The following is a 22,259-nucleotide window of genomic DNA, read 5'->3' on the forward strand; positions in this document are numbered from 1 at the left end:
CGTCTCTTCAGCAGCAGGATCATAAAATAAAACTTTACAATCCTTCCGAAGGTCACGGCTCCGCAACAAACTATACGATAAAACAATAAATTCACCCCCGGGACCACCACTTTATGGCTTCCGTAGCTTTGCTTGGATCTGAGGAAGCTGAGATTTTGACAATCTTTACATGAAATCTTACTTCTCCTTTGGATCCATCTCCCCCTAAGTGTGAGACAGAAGCTGAAACAACAGTACTAATGAGCAGCACCGCATTCAGCAGCAAAGCCTCATTTATCTCCATACACACATTTAAAGGGAACAATGACCAAAGTGTTTCTTGGCAAATTAGTCCCCTTCTTCCCTTTAAGAAAAACATGACTATAAGCTATTTCCAAAACAATCAATATTAGTCCGGCAAACAAAACTGTCTGTTACATTTCCCATCAAACTCCTGGCATTTCCTCAAGGGATGCTCTATAATTTACAGAATAATCTGGAAAGAGCACTGCTGAGCTGAGCACCTTGGTGCTTTTCCCTTGTGTCTGAGGGCCTGGATGCAGGTAAGCCAGCTAGAAACCCTGTGCCAGTCTGCTGACTGAACGTTTGGCCCAGGGATGGACTTTTATTTCTGTGATTGTAATGGAAGGTGGTCCAGCAGTCCAAGATTCCAGACACTGCCTGAGCAACACGACAGAAATCATATGCAACAGCAATCCTTGGAACATTTTTCTGAGAGGCAAGTGTTTGCTTATGCAGAGTTTACAGTATCACTGTTTTATTCCCAGCGATGCTGCCCTCCCATCATTCTGCCCTTGCAAACCCATGGATTCAGTCACTGATGACAGTGATTGTTTCCTCTGAAACCCAAAGCGAGGACAAAGCTGAAAAGAGGCAGTGGTGGTCCACCAAGGAAGGGAAATGTCAAAAAAGACTTACCCAAAGGATGCAGGCATGGAGCGTGATGGTTACCCGGCCTTGAGAGCTGGCTGCTTACAGCACTGAAAATACCCTGGTGTGAGCTACAGAGAGGCTCCTGCGTGCAAAGAGTAACAGCTTTCTGTTTGAAGGAGTTTTTATCTGGCTTCAACTGTTGCCAGAGCTCAGATTCTAAGTGAAGATGAAGCAAGGAAATGGCTTAAATCTAAAAAGCAGTTTCCTTGCCTGCATCTCCAAAAGGAACGACCTCCCCTATCCTCCCGATTAACTTCTGTTTCATTCCAGGACAGAGAAGGAAATACATGACATTCCACATGGAAATCCCAGAGAAAACACATTGCATTCCTCAGCAATGCCAGCCAGTGTTATGTATACATAATTCAAGGTGAACAGTGCAGCCTTGAGGGAACGAGTGGCTCCCACCTTGCTGGGTACCCATTAAACAAGCTTCTTACAAGAACACCCATTGGGTTGTCAAGCCTAAAGAGTGTCACTGCCCACAGGTCTTGGCCTCTGCTTTTCCCTCTCTCCCCTCCTCTAGGCAAAACAGTGCACGTTGTAGGCTGCTTCCAGGCCTGCACAACTCTCCTTTTTGAGCCTGAGCATTTGCCTGGTTCCTTCTGGTGGGAACAACCCTGCTCTCCTGCCCACTCTGCTGGACCTGGGAAGCTTCTGGGATGAGCTTTCTGACCCAAGGGCAATGCCCACCACATCTGCCAACTCACCAAGTGCCTTGAATCAAACAGAAGCACACGCACACAGGTAGGTAGGCTGCTCCTCTTGGAGGCGTACTCAGAATCACAAGAATCACCATCCACAGTTCACTCTTGGTACACTTCTCTTCAAATTCTGCCTTTCTGCAAGGGCTACGACGAGGAAAACAAAAAACAAAATCCCCTGACGTTGCTTGGTGTGCCTACCTCTCAAAGAAATGAAAGGTTCAGCCTTATCCTGTCCTGCAACAATCTCTTTCAAGGCAAAGAATGAAGGGCGGATCGTATCAGTCTTCTGTTCTTGCAAGCTGTCAGCTCGCATAAGGCCTTGATAACCACTCCACAAGCCTGCTTAGAACACTCCTTCCGTCCTTGCCCTGACTTGTAAATCATCCCACATCATCTTCTGACTTGCTGGCACCTGCCATTGTCTTCTTTTCTGCACCTTGCCTTACACCTGTCCCTCGTTAGCCCCACCCTGCCCATCAGATCTGGCATTTTGCAGCCTGATGGCTCACCTCCTGCTGACATCAGCCTGCTGATGCCAAAATCAACACCACCACCCTGTAGCTGCTCTGGGGACAAACGCTGAGTGGACAGGAGATGGTTCTGCCACTCCTCTACTTTGTTTTCAGCCACGTGAGCTTTTGGTTCAAACACTCATTTATGGCACTCTGTGACTTAGGAACATTGCATGGACAGGGCTATTGGCAGTTGCACTCTTTCTACATCTTTCTGCAGTCCAGAAGACAAATGCCAGCAATGGGATTTAAGATTAGAAGAGATGGTTCAAATGCATGACAACAGTTGGGTGTCCTGTGTAGGAAGGGATGGTTTCAAAGGGAAGGCAGATGTTGGATCCCATTTACAGAACTGAAATTAACAGCTCTAAGGATTCTGTGATGATCCTGTGAACTGAGGCAGCACCAGGAAACAGAAACCAGCAAGTGCACAGTTAACACCTGTCTAACCAAAAAGATGGAAGAAATACGACCACAATCTTGATGTGCAGATGTCCCAGAGCATGCACCGTGCACCACAAAGCAATGACCTCGTGGTGATCTTGTCTATATGACCACGATACGTAGGAGCCTCAGCCACGGACCAAAGCGAAACGTGGCAGGTGCCACATCACATAACCATGTGTTTTTAGATGCTGCAGGTGCAGCATTAGAGAGCCCTGCTACTGAGAGCTGTGCAGCGTTGCCACTGCAATGCCATTGGATTGCTATTTTTCAATCTCTTCCATCTGCTTGGAAGCGTTCAGGGCCGTTCTGCAGCCACTCCACATTCTCTGTGCCAATTAACATGGGGTTCATCAGCAGTAAGGCTGTTACCTTTGCTTTTTCTCTTTATATAAATTATTTTTAATGCAGACATTTTGGGCTCCGGAGCAGTAAGCACATCACAATTCAGCAAATTGTTGTTTGTGTAAATTTAGAAGGGAAGAGGGATGCCAGAAACCCTCAGTTCATGTCCCAAATAAACCACCATGGTTTCCAATTGCCTTGGGCAAGTCACTTGATCTGCCCTTAATCCTGTTTTCAAAACAGAAATGAATATTTCTTTACCTGGTAGGGAGGCTGAGAGCACAAACCCATTAAAGACTGCATGGAGTTCAGATCCTACAGTGATAAGCAGTTACTTAATACATATGCAATGGCTGGCAGTGGATGGTGGTTGTTTCAAAATACACACAAAACTGCTCGGCCAGATGAACACCTCACGTATTTATATTTTTTTTTCAACAACAAAAAAAGCAAAGCAACAACAGCAAACACCAGAAAACTGCACACTGGCTTCAGAGACATGGATGTGCTGGATCTAACTGAACATTTCTGCTATGAAGATGTGCTTGCTTGGGCACACAGAAGAGGTATCTCCTGCAGAAGTTGAGTAACTAATATGGTATATGCAGAAAGAAACATCTACCAGAGACTGGAGGAAATGCTACAATGCTGAGTGCCACAGTGTTATAGCATTATGAGGAACCATGTAGAGTTACAAAACAACCCAGGGTACATCTTTATTGATGATTCACAAAATAAAACACATCCACCTAATTCACTCCAGCAGTTCCAGGATGACATTTCTCCTTGCTAGGTTTGGCTGATTTTTCCAATGTAAACAGATATTTGCTTTTAACTTAGGGTGGGGACAACCATGCTTTATACAGTTGTCATTTTGTAAGAGCCAGTACATCACAGCAGCGACAATGCTCTGCAATTTTACAATACTCAACCTTCAAAGCACCGTGCAGGCATTTAATTAAAGCCTACTAAAGGCTCACAGCAGCCCTGGCTCCCAGTCCATTTTAGGTCACACCTCCTTATTAATATTTCACATCAAACCCCCACTACCTCTCACCAGTACGACGTTCAGGACTCCCATCTTTTGTGCTCATGGGAACCTTAACTCTTTGGTTAAGTGGGATTTATTAATGCTCCTGAAATGCACTGAAGACATGAACTGCTATCAAATTAACTGCAAGCCTGCTTCCATTATCTCACCAGAACATAGATTATTTTCAATAAGGTGGTATTCCATTTACTGAGAGCTTCACCAACACAAAATTTCTCTCCATTTTCCTCTGAAATGCACTTAGTCATGTGCTAATATACACACACACGGTCGGTCACACCAGCAGCTCTCTCCACTTGAGTCAACTGCTGAGCTACAGTAGACAGGAGTGTGGAAACCTGGGGAAAGGAATAACATCTTTGATATTGTCAACACCCAGGATGTACTGCAGGTAGCGTTCAAACCCCATTCCGAAGCCTCCATGAGGAACAGAGCCAAATTTTCGCAGGTCTAGGTACCTGTAATTTAAACAGACAGTTACATGTGCAGCACATTTATGCTGATGTAATTAGAGAGAGCTTTTTATCTAGTGTTTTGCTTTCCATCTTAATTACTTCCCTCTGACCCTAACCACTGTGGATTCCTGCCAACGCAGCTAGCATTGAAGAGGGGTATGAAGGGGTGGGGCTCCACGACAGGCAGAACTGTGTTAGCAAGAAGCCCAAGGTGCAGATGTAAACCAGCAGAGCTGTGCCTTGTCAACACGCTACAGCCTGCTTTGTTTAGGAGCAAGAACTCACTTGGCTACAAAGAACAGCTTTAGCATCACAGCTGTCCTCATTCTGAGAGCACCTACGTTTTTAAATGTTAGTATCTAGAACGTCCTTAACAGAGCCACAAGCCCAGGTTCCTGCAGCAACACAAAACATTTCCACTGCCTGAGACAGAGTCCCCTGCTTGGGTTTGTTCAGCTCTTGTCAGGCTGAAATTTGCCCTGTAATAAATTTTCTCCTTCTGTCCAGTCATCTTTTCAACAGGCCAAGTCATTTCATTTCCAGTAATTCCTTAAGAAGTCAATTTCTCCGTGCAAATGCATCTTCTTATCAGAAGGAATCTTCAGCAGACATTTATTTTTCTCTTAGGGTAATTATAATGGCTTTTTATCACCTTCCTCCCCCCTCCAAAAAAAAAAAAAATCATTTGTACAGTCTGATTTATTTACTCCCTCAGCACGTCAGCAAAAAATCCTGTGCATACCTTCTCCAAAAAATGAGATCTGCAACAAGACATTTCAGTTTGAAGAACAGTACCCTGTAGTCCACAAAAAAGCCAGCTGCTCCCTAGTTTGGAAGCAGCCATTCCAACCATGTGGGTGTCAGCAACATTAAGATGGCTCAGCTCCCCCTTTCCCCTCCAGTTTCCATCTGACATGATATGCAAGAACTATGTTTACAGCCATAATCTCTCACCATCAGTTTAATTATTATTTAATTATTTTAATAGGAGTAAAAATCATCTCAGCAGGCCTCTTTTTTCAGGCCACTTTTGAGCCTTCTGAGGCCACAAAGTTGTGTATGAATGCACTACAGAGGGACATACACACGTTTCTAGTTCCTCATGTACGAGTGTTTCGTCAGCTCTGTTCACAAAAAGCAACTAAACTTCAATACAAACATGAAATCATGCTTAAATATATATAAATGCATATAAATATCAATACATATAAACACACATTGAATTAGACTCTTGTTTACAGTTTGACAGTATGCCTTCTGTACCATTAAATCTCTCTTTTTTTCTTGCAGTTCATTTACAATGCTTTTGTTTTCATTTTTTTTTCTTTTCCTCAACATCTTCTCTTCCTCCACTCCACTGCCTAAGAAGTAAAATCAAGAGCCCAACTTCTTACCTCTTCCTAGCATTGAGTTTCCAGCTACATACTGGGAACTGCCTCCAGGAAACCCTGCTTAGCAGCTTTGCAATGAAGATGACAAGCAAATCTGATGCTGAGGGTGGTGACTTGTAAAATATAAAGGGCCTCATAAATCTGAGGGATATGGGTGACATGGGTGCTGCCCGTGGCAGATCAACCTGTACCAGCTCAGCAGTTCTGAGAAGAACTGGCAAACCAGCTGGTGACAACTCCAGCAGCAACTGGGAGTTGAAATAACAGTACAAATATTGCTGGTGATGTCAATGAGCATAGCTCAGCCTATGCAGAGACAGCTGAGACTATGCCTAGCACCTTTTGTTCCCTTTTGGTGGCAACACAGTTTATAACGTCATCATAAAGATTAAATAACTCAGCCCCTTCCAGATGAACAACAATAATAAATGCTACCCTTGCTTATCCAGGGCTTTCATCTGTAGATCTCAAAGCACTCTGAAAAGCCATTTTGGCAAAAGAACCAAAACAAAGCCCATTACAGTTAATAGAAAAAGTCCACTGAATTAAACGTGCTGAGGATCAAGGCTGTGAATCCTTCCTGATGGCTGCACTTAGAAAAAGCAAAGGAATTGAGAAATTTTCCAGATGAAAGAGAGAATAACTGCCTGCAGATTAAGAGAAAAATCCTTTTAGGTTGGAAAATGTTTCCTGAGGTTTCCTTCATTCAAAAAATCTCTACACATTGCTTGTTTCTCACCTCAGAAGACAGTCATGAGCTAGCCCAGCTCTTCCTCCCAGCAGCTTGTACTTAAGAGGACAGCTGAAACCTCCATTGGCAACTGAGGGAATGTGCAACATTATTCCATGGGGGAAGTAAGCTTCTGTGACCCCTGCTATCTTCATTGTTCATGTTCTGGACCTGGAGGACTGGTAGCTCAGAGATTTGAATCTTACTAAAATATGTGCTGCAACAACATCCCCTGGCAGTGAATTCCACGAGCTTGTTAAGTGCCAAGTTAGAAAAGCATTTCCTTTCATCCCTTTAAAAACCTATATCCTTTTGTTATCATCACAAAATTCTGTGATGCACAGCAAGGCACTCTGAAGATCAGTGCATTCCTCATGATCATTTGTGAAGCAGAACGTATGCTTTTCAGTCTCCTTTCAAAACAAATACAATCTTGATCTTTCATATAACATCTTGTAACACTGAAGCCCCTGCTGCCAGTCAGAAAAAAAATAGGGCTAGGAGAACAAAGACACGGTCGTCCCCAAAGTTGAATATTTTACTGGAATAAAAAAAAAATACACTAAGGAAAAAATATGAGTAACAAAAAACTAGTAGTGAAATGAGATGGCACTTGAAGAATTGGTTTTGTTGAATGTTTTGGGAAATAAACATGCAAGTACCACTAGTGAGGCACTGGAACTGGATGCCCAGAGGTGTGGTGAATGCAGACACTGGAGACACTCAAGGTCAGCAGGCTCTGTGCAAACTGATGGAGCTGTAGGTGTCCCTGTTCACTGCAGGGGAGTAGGACTGGATCACCTTTAAAGGTCCCTTCCAACTCGAACGATTTTCTGTGATTCTAGGTTCTAATGCTGGGTAAAATGCTATCTTTGATTTCATGCAAAGTCTGCTCTGCTACAGTGTTTTGGTAATCCACAAAAAAAAAAGACATTTAGAGCGTTCAGTGGAAACCACTCCCCTGCTGATAGGAGTTGGATTTAGATCAGGCTCTGGCTGGCTTTAGCACTGATTTTCTGTCTGCCTTCATATGGCCCAAAATCTTTCAAAGCTTTCACGTTCTTGACAAAGCACCAGCAACAGGACCAAGTTTCTTTCAGTAAACTGTGATTTACCTATTTTCACTGTGCTCTGAAAGAGGTTAAGGGAAGAGATGAGTGCTGTCACTGCCATAGATCTGAAGAGGCTCACTTATGCTGCTGTTTCTGAAGTGCAACTCCTCCTCTCTGCAAAAGGACCCAACAGAACACTCTGACACCAAAGAAAACTAGAAATGAAAGAGTCCCACACAGCTCAGCCTTCTCATCTAGAGCAGAAGCAAGGTCAAGACAACACAGTAATATCCACTCTGGGATGGCAGATGGCTCTTGGGCTGTGTACTTCCACTAGCGTTGCTCTGTAAGATCAGAAAGGCAGATGGGCTCAGAAGGGTTCATTATGAGGCCACGTTCCTCATCCTTCTGCACGATGATAACCAGAATAAGGAAAGGAGTGCTTATATGCAGAAAGACCATCTGAAATGCTGCTCAAGCTGATGGTGGTAGGGACACATTCATTACAAGTATATGTTTTGTTACTGCTTGGATTAAGTTGGCACTTGGAGTCCGTTTATAACGCAATATATTCAGAAACCCATGGTCACAGAATTCAGTCTCTGCCTTCTGGAGCTAACAACCTACACTGGCAGAGAACAGCAGGAAAGAGGCACAAAGGCAGCAAGTGATTTCCCAGAGTAAACTCCCATCTCCTGACTTTCTCACCTCAGTTTCATAGATCTCTCTCAGTTTAGCCAAGATCAGCATCCATAGCACTGAGCTCTGTCTACAATTCAAAGGAAGGAGTGGGAAAATAAGATAAAATAAAAAAGTTAAAAGTTAAGCCAAACACTTCCCCAACTCTTACTATTTATGGAAAGAAACCTGCACAACAGGAAAGCTGTACTGAACTGAAGAAGACTGAGAGGAGTTTGGCCATATACCTTTATCTACAGATTGTTGGTTGCCTCTTTGACCAAGGGATTCCTCCACAAGTAAGGGACTCTCCAAGCCATTCCAGAAAAAAATGTGCCCCAAAACATCCTCATGCTTAGTGGGACACAAAAACAATATAATGCACAGATGTGGCATTATCTTAGGGATTTCAAAAAGGACTACAGCTTATATAGCTGTCCATTCACAAGTTCACAAATATACTTCAAAAGAAATGACTTAGCTCTTTGGAGAAGAGTTTGTGTGCCAGCTTCGGAGACTAAATTCAATCATTAAAATGGAGGAGATTAATTTCAGTCTCTCCTGCCACCTCCTCTGAGAAGGATGCTGGCAAACCACCGACCTCCTTACTGGCAGGATCTGGACTGGAGTCCAGAAGTAACCTGGGATATTTCCAATCCTGCACCTTCCTAGCACATCAAACCCTGCTACGACAGGCAGTAAAAACAGTTTCAGTCTTCTCTGGGAAGCTGCATCATCATCAGTGGGATGGAGGGGAAGAGGAGAAAAGAGTCTCCAAAAATGAGATTACAGGGCCGCTGCATATTACATGAAAGAGGTGATGGGCAATGTCCCTTGAGGGGACCGTAAGGCAGCACTGAGCTGCTTTATCAATGCTGAAAGGCTCCCTGCTACTCAACATCAGACCTCCTGAGGCTCTATCTCAACATCTAACCATACCTGATCATCCTCGGTCGTGCTATGCCCTTCCTCTCCAGAAGACTCAATATTTAATTATTTACACATGTAAGAGTTGCTGACTGTGCTCACCTAGAAATCAGGGGCTGCTCGGAGTTAGGAGAAAAACAACCATCCCAAGTATCACGTAGGATCCTGGGATTCTGAATATTTCACACGAGCTCCGAAGGGACCACTAAGAAGCAGAGCAGGCTAAAAGGATTCAGCTCGACTGCTACTGCCTTACACAGGCTGCAAGTTCTGTAAGATGGGCATGTTAACAGCCTTCTACCACCAGCTTTACCTGGGAACACAGACTGTTAAACTGTATGCCTGTCTAGAAGTATTTCCTATAAACAGAAGCCACAGGCTTAGAGAAATTCCAGAAAGAAATCCTGACCCTCTGCCCTGGGTTGGATGAGGTGATGCAGTGCATTCTGACCCATAAATGAAAATAATAAAGGAAGTCATTTCATTCACCTTGTTTGCAAATGGATGATGTAAAGGACTACCAGGCACTGGGCTGTTTCAAAATGATTTCATACTCGGGGAAGAGTGGAAGAATCCTGCACCACTACTGCATTTTTCAAGGCAGTCTCCCTAATGACCAATCCAAATACTAAAGAGCATTTGAATGCACTCTTCTAAATTTAAAATTCTCCACACTATCAACCTCTCAGTAGCTTTGACAAAGCACATACCAAGAAACACTTGTCAGGAGGAGCACTAAAATCTTGTCATTTTAATGGGCTAAACCGTTAATTCAAAGGTTATTCTGTCTCCTTAGCAGGACAGTTTTAATTGCTTCAATAGCTTTGTTAGGGAAGATATTTCAACCCAGTTGCTCTGTCAATTGCAAAGGGAGTCACTCGCAGAGCTGTTAAAGGTTACAAATTGCTTGTGATTCTTCAACTTGTTTATCTCATGCGATGACGGCCAGAACCTATTCAACTTGGAACACAATTTGATGACTTCGTATCACTAGTGAGTTGTACATTAATCCACTTCATGCAATCTTGAAAGGAATGACCTGTGCTGTCCATGGACAAATTAGGAAGATAAAGTAAGCAGCATTAGATTAACTTTGTCAAAATGAGCTGGCTGTTCCATTGAGACTGGCAGCGATGGCCGTGCAACTGGGCCAAGAAATGTCCCCCTCAAGAACTGCATTAAAAATGAAACAGTTGTTTAAAGAAACCTCAGAAGAAATACAGCTAACAGAATAAGAAACAGTCTTACCATTGGTAGGCATCTCCGAGTCCTAATCTGTGGAACAAGAAGAAAAAGCCTCATAAATAAAGGAACACAGATCTGCATGAGCAGAAAACAATGCTATGAGGAAAGGGAGGCTCTCACGACTAAACTCAGTTGAAAAAGGAAAGGCCCAAAATAAAGGAAAGATATGATCCATGGCTGCCAGCTCTGGCACTCATTAGAGAATCTCCAACAGCTTCCCAACATTCTTCTTAAAACACAAAGTTTGCTTTGTAAACGCAGGGCTTCATGCAAAGACTGGTGTAGACTCTTAACTTCACGGACATCAGTAAAATCTACTTGTGAAGTACTGGAGAGTATAGGCCCCAAATATTAAATTTATGACGTGCAGCCAATCTCATTTATGAATAAGGCAAAATCTCCTCATATGTGCAGCTTCTCCCCTTTCTTAGTTCACAAAACCACTAAGTGGCCATGGATTTAATAACGTGTTCAGCTATTAAATAAAAGGAGCTTCTGTAAAGCAGTATGATAAGGATGGCTTTCCCTAATAGCCACCAGTAGATCCTCCCCCTTTTCCAACCCTAGGAGAAACAGAACAAAGTTGATGTTTTTCTTCCCATTTCTCTCAACACAAACAAATTTCTGTAGGCAAAACGAGACCATTTCTCTCATCTCCAGTGCACTGCAGCAGTCCCTGACCAGGACTTTTAGATTTATTGTAAGAAGCGTGCGCAAGGAGACAAGAATCCAGTTATCTCTCTCTTAGTTGTGCTGGGTCTGTAGGAAGTAGAATTTAAAGGCATTAACAAAATATTTTGGTTTAGCAGATCAGATCCTGAGTGCTCAAAACAGAGAAACACGTGGTGTTATTTTTCCAGTTCATCCTAAGTGCAGAGCTATAGTCCGAGGTCACTGAAGATACACCATTTGTAGCTCAAAACACTTCCTGTGACTTTCCTGTCAAACAAAAAAACTTGGCTTTGACCTCTACAGAGATCCCCCCACCTGGAAGGCTGTGGACTCTGGATTACACGGGTAGAAATTTCAAGTGCACTTTGCTTCAGCTGAAGCATGGTTCCGTCTGGAGAGTCTTCAGTGAGAATAAGAGCAAGCACAGTGAGGCCCTGCGAGGAGTAACACCACCCTACATCACAGACTGAGAACCAATCTTGTAGTGATTTTAATTGCCCTGTCTTTTTTCATTATGCTGAAATGGATTTTGCATTTCTCCACTAATTAGATACATCTCTGTGACCAAATGGCTGATTTAAGTGATAAAATCATTCCCAATGTACAAATTAGGTTACTCTGGGGTTAATTCTCCTCCAAAACTGCTTTGTAACAAGTGTACAAATAGTACAAGTGGACTCAGATGAGTTGTGAAAAGTTCTTTTGAAAAATCAGACTGGATCCAGGGAGTAATCTGTCTATGGAGATTTACCCCATCTCTAAAGTCAAGTCATTGTTAACGAAAATAACAGCTTTGATATTCTGACACTGAATTTAGCCTAAGATTACTCTAAGTCTCATAAGAGAGAACAACACAGTAGGGAAAAAGATTGCCAAAGAGCCCATATGACTTCAGTCCCAGTCTCAGCCCTTTCCAGGGAAGCTTTCTACCAAACTCTTAGTAAGGAACAGTATTCTGTGAAATAAAGCCACTGAAGTGAACTGTACCACAGCTAGGCAAAGCTTCCAAACTGCAGTTCCTCAGCTGCACTGTGTGGTAACAGAACTATCTAAATCTGGCTACATGACAACTTTCACCTTCAGTCAACCCTCAGTCATAGAAGCTGTGAAGGAAAGGCTCAAAGATGAAGTGCCTTGATGAGAATCTGTCTCAGACAGTCCCCACAGAGCTGAGGCATTCTGCTGCCTCCCCTCTTCTGCAGTGAGTTGAAGCACAGCGACATTGCCCATGCCTGCAGCTGGAGCACAACACCTCCTTCACTGGTGAGCAATCACTTACTGAGATAAATACGTATCTCAAAAGACAACAAACAGTTGTACTTCCACTCCTGCCTTGCCTACCACTGAGGGCTGCCTGAACACCCTTGTGGCCAGACTGGTCTCCTGGCACCTGCAGTTTTTCCATACCTTTGTAAACGTGATTCTAGGAAGGGCAGTCGCTCCTCTCTCAAGCTGCCTCCACACAACTCCCCTATTCCTGGTACCAGAAGATCAACAGCTGCAACCTTAAAAGGAAGAAAACTGATGTAAGTTGGGCCATGCAGGCTGTAGCAGAGATACAGATGGTGGTACTGACACGCATTAGGAAACATGGGTTGGTTTTCTTCTCTGTTTTGTTCTGTAGGGTTACTTTTCCACAGCTCAACAGATGCCAAAATTAAAGCAAGTGAAGCAACAGCAGCACATGGCAGAAGCAGTCACTCCTTAGTAGAAGCACTGGGGGTTGAAACTAGATGATCATTGTAGTCCTTTTCAACCCAGGCCATTCTATGATATTCAGACTGACCTCTGTTTAATTGGAAAAATCATACCTTCAAAGCAAAAGATTTGTGGAAAAAGAGTTTATTCCTAGTGTCCATCTGCTATTTGAGGATTACATGGTAGACTTGGATGACTGGAGAATCATGGGCTGCCTAAACCCATACAATTCTAGGCACTTAACTAGTAGTACAGATAGATACCTGGAAAAGAAAAACTATGGCAAATAAGGCTTAAAGGATTTAAAAAAAAACTTCATGCTGCCTATCTCCTGTATCTTCTTCCTGTTACTCTTGCTTTGGGATTTCTTCTGTGACAAATAGAAGACTGAGCAGGATCACCTAAATGATGATGTCTTACCTTGGCCTTCATGACTACAGGCCCAGTACAAGACCATCCTTCAGCTGGACTCAGTGATCCTTACAGGTCCCTTCCAACCTGGGAAAATTCTATGATTCTACTTACTTTTAAACTAAGACACATGCCTCACTGTGAAGGAAGTGTGACCTGTGGACTCACTGTTCGTTGAGGTCCATCTTCATTGTCCCTCATGTAGAAAGGTTTGAGGTCGTATGGGTAGTTAATCACAAATACAGGAACCTCACCACAGTGCTTCACCAGGTACTTCTCATGTTCTGTTTGGAGGTCACAGCCCCACTGTGAAGAGAACAAAAGTGATCTAGCATCTTGCTTTTGTGTATGTGTGCAGCAAGACAAAGCAAAATCCCTGCACAGAGAGGCACACTTTTGACTTACACAAACACATAAACATTAACTTCTGAGTTCACACAACCTAATGGCAAAATTTGCTGAGTACACAGACTTCCAAAGCTTTAGGGCAGAGCAAAGCAATGAAAATAACATGGTTGAACTTCCACAGAACAGGGCCTGATTGTCCCTGCATCAAGCCCAAACATCTGATATCAAAACAGTAAACAATACAAAACCAAAACAAAAACAAAGCCCTCAAACATCTCTCCACATGGGAAACAGGAACCAATCCAAAACCAGCTTAATCAACCCAGACTGACTACAGTATTACCCCAGGCTGGATGGGGCTGTGGGCAACCTGGTCTAGTGGGAGACTGGGAAGGGAATTATTGGAGCAGGGAAGTTGGAACTAGAGAATCATAAACGTCCTCTCCAACTCAAACCACTCTATCATTCTGTGATTACTTTTGGTGAGCAGAAAGCAGCTTTGCTAGGAAGACTGCTCTCCTCTCTCCTGCATTTTGTTACACACCACATTAATTCTCATTTAAAAAAAAAAATATCTCAGCATCCTATCAAACAATTCTTTATTGGAAACTTGGGACATCTGCAATGCCCTTTGCTTTTCCCGCTTTATTCCATGTTATAAATTCTGTGGTTTTTGACTACAGACCTCCAGCCCTCCATAGGATGTGCAAAGAACACAGAAGGAATGGAAAAGGAGGGAAATACGTTCTGCAAGCTCTCCTCATCTGTAAATATACTGAGTTTGCTGTTTCAGATTTAGATAGTACAGATTTGACTGAGATGGTTCCTTTCAAATCTGTGTTCTTAAGTAGTCAGCTGATAAATCTCCTTTGCATCAGAAAAACAGTAATGATTTGATAAACAGCACTGCTAGCATGATTTGTAGCTATATTCACACACAGGAGGTTTGACACCCACTTGGTTCACAGAGACCAGACAACCACCCAACCAGCTATGAAGGTGTCTTCAGGCAGAGGGTTATTCTCCTTAAAATAGCATAGTGAGATTAAGACTAATTGGTATACTGGAGATAAGAACAACCACAAATGCTCTCAACGCTGGAATAAATAAATATGTTTGAAATTGGGCATAATACAGTTTTCAGAAAGTCATAATCTAACATTGTTTGTAAGACTATCACATGATTCTCTTTCCCAGATGACAACTATCCTTTGGAAAGACCAGAGATTCCCTTTACCTGCATGTATGTTACCTGCTATTTTGACATGATTTTGACTTATCAACCCTTGTAAAACTTCCAGTGCTACCTAAACGTAATTCCTTTATTTGAAGACTATTGAAATAAACTTATTAAGATGACTGCTAACGAAACCAGAACACACTGAGCACTGCTTGCAGACAGGAAAGAGACAAAGTTCCCTGAGATCGAAAGCATTCAGACTGGCCGTGTGCAGCAGCAGACACAGGGACAAACAACCAGGCAACCACCTACCTCTGGCTTAAAAGTGAAAGTTTGAGGAGCCTGTTTCAAAATTTCCACTGCTTCATTGTAGGAAATTCTGCAAGAGAAAAAAAAAAAGTCATTGAGATAACTTTGAAAGGAATAACAAATAAGTGTTCTGGCCAAGTGTCGCACTGGAAAATTAAGGAGGCATTTCCCCAAGCCCATGCCAACCTGTAGTGTGATGTCAGACTTCCCAGTAATGTTGCTCGGAATAGAAACCAAAAACTTAGATTTTATGTGGCAAGAACCCTATGTTTGCATGTAGCTGAAGCACAGGACAAGTGAAAATGCTGAGCTCTCAAAGCACTTCTGCACTGTTGCAACACTGCATTTCAGTAAGAAGGGAGTTTTGCATAAAGCCACTTTATACAAATTTGAGGATTTCTTTGCTTTTATTTATTTATTTTAAAGAAAACAACATGCCTCCATTGGCATAGATCCAACACAGCTCAATTGTTCCAGTATTCAGGCAAAACAACAGCCCAGCATGCAAAAGACTTGTACCTTGAGTGTTTTCATTTCCTTCAGCAAATATCACAATATTTATTTGCAGCAGTGTTTCTCTACTCCTGTGACAGTCCTGAAATCAGATTTACCACTAATTTTCACCAGAACTGATGCACAGCATCATGGTAATGCCAACAGAGAAACTGCAGTTAAAGATGCTGCAAGTTTGGAAAATGGAAATAATCAAGACTCAATGGAAGATGTTTTTGCTGACAGGTTTTCCACATACCAAGCAAATGCTGTAGACAGAAAGGATAACTTGCTCACAATAATTTCCTCTCTCTGTGTCATTATCCAAATCCAAATTATAAACCAAATTCCCTAAAGAGCATGAGCTCTTTACATCCAGCCACAAGGATTCAGTAGCACATGGAAGGCTCCTGGAGAAAATACATCAGGAATATATTGCTATATGTGTTTGGGCAAAGTGAGGCACAGGTTTATCCCATGTAACTGGGATGTGTAAGCTAAGAATGCCCTAGATCTGCTAGTAGTAGAAGAGAGAGGCAGAAATGGAGAGAGAGATGGGCCAACTCAATTTCTTTTTCCATGGGAGAAGCTGAGAGTAACTCTCTCCTCTTGGAAATATTAGTTAGGAACAAAGACAGAAAGATCAGAATGGGGAGGGATTCACTTCACAGAAGCCCTCTGTGGTGTCTGTGCAAAAAACATGCACAGGGAGCATCTTTCATGATCTTGTTGCAAAGAGAACCTGAGCTGCTTAACAGGAAAACCAGTGCTGGGCTGAGCACTGTTCTATGGGATGAATGGAGAGCACCAGTATCTGTAGAGACTGGCAAGAGGAAAGGGGAGTAGTTATTCTGAGAGGCAAGGAAAGAAACAAAATCTGTCAGTTCTTCAGCACACAGAGAACTGAAAACATGAGTTGCATGAGTAATTGGAAATATTTAAAAATACAAGTTGCTTTTCAATCAAAAAATATTTTTATAAGAAGGAATCTGTTACCCAGTGAGGTGCTGGATTCCTTGTCCCTGGAGACACACAAGGTCAGACTGGATGGGGCTCTGAGTACCTGAGCTGTGGATGCCTCTGTTCATTGCAGGGGAGTTGGATTAGAGGGCCTTTAAAAGTCCATTCCAATTCAAGTGATTTTATGGTTCTATGAAAATTGAAGGAAAGCAGAGGAAGCACCAAAGCTGAAACAAAGGAGCCAGCACTATAAGCAAACCACTCATCAGGTGCATGCTGGAAAGAGTATGTCCTGGGAGAAAGACAATCCTGTCCAGGTAAGCAAAAGTGAAAGGACAACAGATTCAGATACCAGTCTCACGCAGGAGTGAAAGGACAGCCAGGGAACAGAACAAAGGAAAATTCAGATCATGCTCTTTTGGTGACACTGTGCTAATTCAAAAACTATTGAATTGGGAAAAAAAAAATGTATACAAAATAGGAAACCTTTTCCCAAAAAACCCTCCTCCAGATCATTTTGAAATTAAAGTACTCACGTCACAAATTTGTTCTTCAGCACTTGTTCCAACCTGCCCTTGTTCAAAACGAGAAAAACAAAATGATAAGCTACTCCTAAGGGTACACAGGTCCAGAATAAATACAGAAAAGCTACCCCCCCTCTAAGTTCCCTTATGTAAATCTGTGCTGTGCTCTAAATATATGTTATAATCAATTTCAAATCATTCTGTGCTAAAAGAGAGCTCAATTTTCAAGCAGAGGATTCAGATGTCACAAGGTGATGTGACAGCTGAAGCTCTACCACAAATGCTAACACCTGCAGAAAGTTGTGAGTCCTCTCTGTGTTGGCCTGAAAAATAACTGAAGCTCGTGCTGATTCCTGGCTCTTCACAATTCATTAACAGGAGAACACAGTAAAAAGAAAATCAAGCCTCCCTATTGTCAAGAGCCCCCCAGAAGCACAGAAGTGTTGCAGCTCTTTCCTGCCACATTTATTACCTTCTGTGCAGGAGCTACATATTTATGAAAAAGCTCAACATCACGAGGGCATTTGGAGAACACAGAGCTTGTTGCTGTCTTGAAAAGATCTTCCATAACCTAATAGAGAAAACAGAAGTGCATGAAAAATTAACACTGCTTAGATGTCCCAGACTATAAATAAAACACAGTACACGTCACCAAAGGGTACAAAAGGAGCCTCTGTGCTTTTGCATGGTCAGACTGCATAAGGGTACCAGCTTGCTAATGCTCTTAATTAGCAGGTTTGCTCAACAGATGAAGAGGATTAGAACCTGCTCTTCTGCCACAGGTTTAGGGTCTCAATGTCTGCTTATGGCCTCAGCATCTTTGGTCAAGTATCTCCAGTGAAAAAAAAACAAACAAAAAAACCCACCTAAAACATTCAAGGAGCAGCCCCAGTCAGCCACAAATGAACACAATACAACCATTCCTGGTGTCTGGTCTCAGATGAATCATTAGTGAGATGCATTTCCTGTAACGAGCAATTCTGCCCTTCTGCTTTATTGTCACAACAGACAGAGCTGAAGGAGAAGAGAAATAATGCACACTGTGTAGAGCCAGACTATTCAACAGATTCCAGCTAGAGAGACCCTGTACAGCAAGAGTAACTCAAAGAGAACATGCACAGAGACCAGCAGTGAGCTAAAGCTGAGGATGCATCAATACAGAGATGTTTGAGAAACAAACAAACAAAAAAGACCTGGTTTAATTCCCCTACACTATTGTGGATTAGCTAAAAAACATTGGCATCCAACTTGGACATACTTATCCAGTAAAAAGGGCTTCATCTATTAAGAAATTAAATGAAACAAATGCCATTTCCATTCTCAACATAAAGGTTCCCACACCATATTTCAGTGCATTTTGACCAACCTGCTGTAAGAGTCGTTCTCATGCTTGGTTAAGCAAAGCAGTCTATTCAGAACACTCACTGTGATGCTGGCCAGTAAGAGTTCCCACAACTCGTGTAGCTCCAAGCCTGCACAAAGCAGGGATAGATGTGGAGAACTGATAGTTCCACTTTTCTTCAAAATCACTCTCCTTATTCTCATCCTTGTAAGCAACAGAGCAATGCAGCTGGGCTGCATTTCATTTTTACCTGTGCAACCTGGGCTAGGGAGCTGCTTTGGCAGGGGGGTTGGACTCAATGATCTCTGGAGGTTGCTTCCAGCCCCTACAATTCTGTGATTAGCCTGGGATGAGACCAAGTTTTTTTCACAACAAAAAGTACTCTGGAAAGTCCTGGCACAATTCTGTGTTTTCTGTGAGTGTAACAACGTGTTTCATTTACTGCAGAGCTGACAGAGGCAAAGAATCCAACAATGATGTCTAGATGAACAGTGGTCTCTTGACACTGCTAAGCCCAGGGGAGGGAAACTGACATGGTGAACCTTACTGTCTGCAAATATGAGGAAGAAGCAAGAGGAACAAAATGCAGGGAGAAGAAGAAGCTGGGCTACTGATATAGCTAAGATTAGCTTTTAGGCAACTAGTTCAAACTTTCATGTTTGATCACTTGTTCTAAACTGCCTGAAACACTAACTGATGAACAGACTCTGCACCCCACCTGCCAAGAGAAACGTGTAACAGCCCATCTTCACTCCTTCAGAGCATCTTAACTCCTTCAGAGCCTTCATACTCCTGAATCAATCTGAGCCCTCTGCTAAAAAAGGAAGATCCAAATAAAGGCACAGCATCATCACATGCAGATATACAACTTTACCCCTACTAATGCTCATACACAGAGGAAACAAAAAGCCAGCATTCCTGCTGCTGAGTGGCAAATACCCAAACAGGCTGCTTTGAACTTGCTTCAAAGTACCTAGAAACAGGCTTATGCAAATGAAATTAGAGAACTTGGCAATTCATCTGGCTTCACCGAGGCAGAGAAGGGATTTTACATTAAGCTTCCTCTTTCTAGAAAATGAAAGTATCATCTGTTTTTAGAAAAGCATGTTGTTTAATTAGCACTTTTTTTTTCCCTCGCTGTGCGATAAAGTAACAATTAGGTTCCCACAGCATTCAACATAAGCAGCTTCCTCTTGTGGAAAAAAGATGTGGGTGGTATGGGAAAAACAATCTGAGAAATATTTCCAGGTTTGAGAGTGAGGTTTTATCCTGGCAAAGAAGACAGATACGTGGGTCATGCATTGGTTTTCTCACCACTCTTATTCTTATTTATGCCAAATGGGTACCAGGCACGAACAGTGGATGGAAAAAATAAAGGGAATAAAGAAAGCTCTCCAACTCAGAAGTTATGGCTTTAAGCAGGTAATATAATGAAGGACCAGAGAGCAGGATGTATGAAAAGTGAGTGGAGAACCATAGCCACTGGCTTGCTAGTTGAGGGAAGACTAAGTGACTGTGTATGAATATGTCCTGAAAGAAGCATGTTTGATAGGATGCTTATACATGGAAAACACCAGAGGATTCACAGTTGGCCATCTGCCTTAGAGGTGACAATCTTGATGCTGAAAAGCCTGATAGTTTGGTTGCTTCCTAAGGAAAAAATAGGAAATGTGCTGGTAGTAGTGTGGGTGAGGTAAAAAATTTCCCTTCTCTCACCTCTCCCTACTTCTACTCTTAATCCTCACCTTTCAAAGAAGTTCAGCAGCATCAGTCCTGGTCTGCCCCAGTGCTCCTGTGAAACTCAACAACCATCTCTCTGATTTTTATTAGGTCATGCACCCTGCTACCAGAAAATCACAGTAACTACCACGAGGCTTTTTGCTTCTGCATTTACCCTGGCCATGAGCATTGATACAGATTACAGGGAATGTACATATCAAACATTTATTAACCTGATTTGTTGCCCTCATGCTTGCTCTCACACATACCACGTGCACACAGAGGGCAGACTCACAGCTGATCCTGCTGTGAAGACTCCTCTCTCATCTCTATCATGAACAGCTCGAGAGCTGAATTTCTATGGGCTGAAGGACATTAGAAATGCAAGATCACTCACTTCAGCTAGGAGCTATATAATTTAAGATCTTGCTCACAGCTCCAGGTGAACCTTCCTGCCCACTGTTCATTAAACAGTTTTCACATATGGTCACGTACTAGTTTTCTTAGAATAGATCCACTCTGTTGTTACAAAAGGAGACTCATCTGTTGGATCACTGCTTCCCTGGTCACAGAAGCTAAACATGAACTGCTGATGGAATCCAGGAGACAGAAAAAGGTTCAGCTATGACAGCTGGATGTCACGTTAGAGGGGGAAATTATAGTCCTGAAGATAACTCCAGTGTTCCTAAAGATCACTGCACAAGACATTTGGAGCAAAGCTCTCCCATACAACCCCCAGTGTTTGCTCCCATGAAGCTGTGGACAGATTTGCCAAACTACCTTAGCTTTGGCTATGAAGACAGAAAGCACTTAAGTACTCTGGAAACCAAATCACACCAACCTATCAGACCTGAAGTCCCTCTGACTGACACCCAAAATCACTGCTACTATTGATTTCACTTTCTGCCTGAATTTCTTCATATAAAAGGGAGATAACAATGCACTGGTCTGTAGTGATGAATGTTTTGATGAAGTACATAACCACTGGAATATGATATTTCTACACCCAGAACAGAGCTCAAATATCGTGTGTTAAATTATACCTTCCATCTTATGCAGTGAGAGACAGTGGTTCTGAGATCCAGTTTTGTTAAGACTAGTGCTATGCATAGACTTCCCAAAGTGTCCTCAAAAATCTTCCTTCTGGTATTTCCTATCTTTACAACCTAAATAATGTTATTTTTAGCATAGTTTTGTATGCACGTTTGATATAATTCAATGATGGTGGCATCACGTGACCTCTTTGAGGGTCTATGAGTGAGGTGGTACCCTTCAAAATCCACTTCACTGTCAAGACAGCTGAAAGGAAAGACAGAAACCTACAGACACGATGAACGCAGCCCTGAAAAGAATGGGAAAAGATGGCAGCAGGCAGCCCAGAGGACAGCTAAGAATGGAGATCTTGGATTCAGATCAGGAACTGGAAGAGAGATGACACTGGTGAGACCAAATGCTTCAATACAAAGCTGGACCTCTTTTACCTTCTAACTTGACCCTCTCTAACTCTTGTTCTCTCGCACTCACTTGCATACACCCTGCACACTAAATTGCAATAGTATCAGCCAACCACTCAGCACACAGTGCAGCACCAAACACACTGAGCAGAGTGGGACTTTCCACAGAAAAGTATTGTGAAACCAGCTTTAGGAGAGTTCAAGCTTCACTGTAGCACTAAAACACATTTTGGCACAAACCAGAAATTCAGACTGCATGATCAAGGCACTTAAGACTTCATAAGAACTGGGTTACTAATTTAGGAATAACTGCACATTACTCTGTGCAATTACAGTGGGGAAAAAAGGCCCTTTGCTCCCAAGTACATGTGCCTTTGTTATTAAATATCATTCTCCTTTTTATTTTGTAAAGAGAGCTGCTTTTCTTCTGCAAAGATCTCAAACCTCATCAGAGAATGGTAAACACGCATATCTTTGCAGCAAGGCTTTTCAGTACCTTTTAATGGTGTATAAGCAAATACTTCAAGATGTCTCTGAAGAAGCTGAGCGTTCCCAGCACACTAACTTGCTGAAGTTAGAGGTATTCATTCCAAATCTTGAATGCCAATTTGAAAAATAACTTTTAAACAATCCAGCTATTTATCTAAGGATAAACTTCAGATGCTGACTCTAGTCAATAG

General features: G+C 42.5%; 1 protein-coding gene across 2 annotated transcripts in view; it reads right to left on the bottom strand.

Annotated features, from left to right (window-relative positions):
• Positions 1-3,632: 3,632 nt before the first annotated feature.
• The window catches only part of NARS2 (asparaginyl-tRNA synthetase 2, mitochondrial), a 50,357-nt gene continuing 31,730 nt past the window's right edge, over positions 3,633-22,259 (bottom strand). The window contains exons 8-14 of one of the 2 annotated variants that reach the window (XM_065729929.1): positions 17,537-17,635; positions 17,077-17,114; positions 15,092-15,158; positions 13,420-13,557; positions 12,550-12,647; positions 10,474-10,500; positions 3,633-4,330 (exon numbers count right to left, since the gene is read on the bottom strand). In XM_065729929.1, the coding sequence (XP_065586001.1) occupies positions 4,306-4,330; positions 10,474-10,500; positions 12,550-12,647; positions 13,420-13,557; positions 15,092-15,158; positions 17,077-17,114; positions 17,537-17,635 (492 nt within the window). In that variant the 3' untranslated portion in view covers positions 3,633-4,305. Of the gene's footprint in view, positions 4,451-10,473; positions 10,501-12,549; positions 12,648-13,419; positions 13,558-15,091; positions 15,159-17,076; positions 17,115-17,536; positions 17,636-22,259 lie in introns of both variants that reach the window. The other variant, XM_065729928.1, reaches the window with a different exon arrangement.

Source organism: Cyrtonyx montezumae, unplaced genomic scaffold (assembly GCF_038088225.1).
Source record: "Cyrtonyx montezumae isolate F1298 unplaced genomic scaffold, pur_monq_1.0 scaffold_12, whole genome shotgun sequence".
NCBI classification, from domain to species: domain Eukaryota; kingdom Metazoa; phylum Chordata; class Aves; order Galliformes; family Odontophoridae; genus Cyrtonyx; species Cyrtonyx montezumae.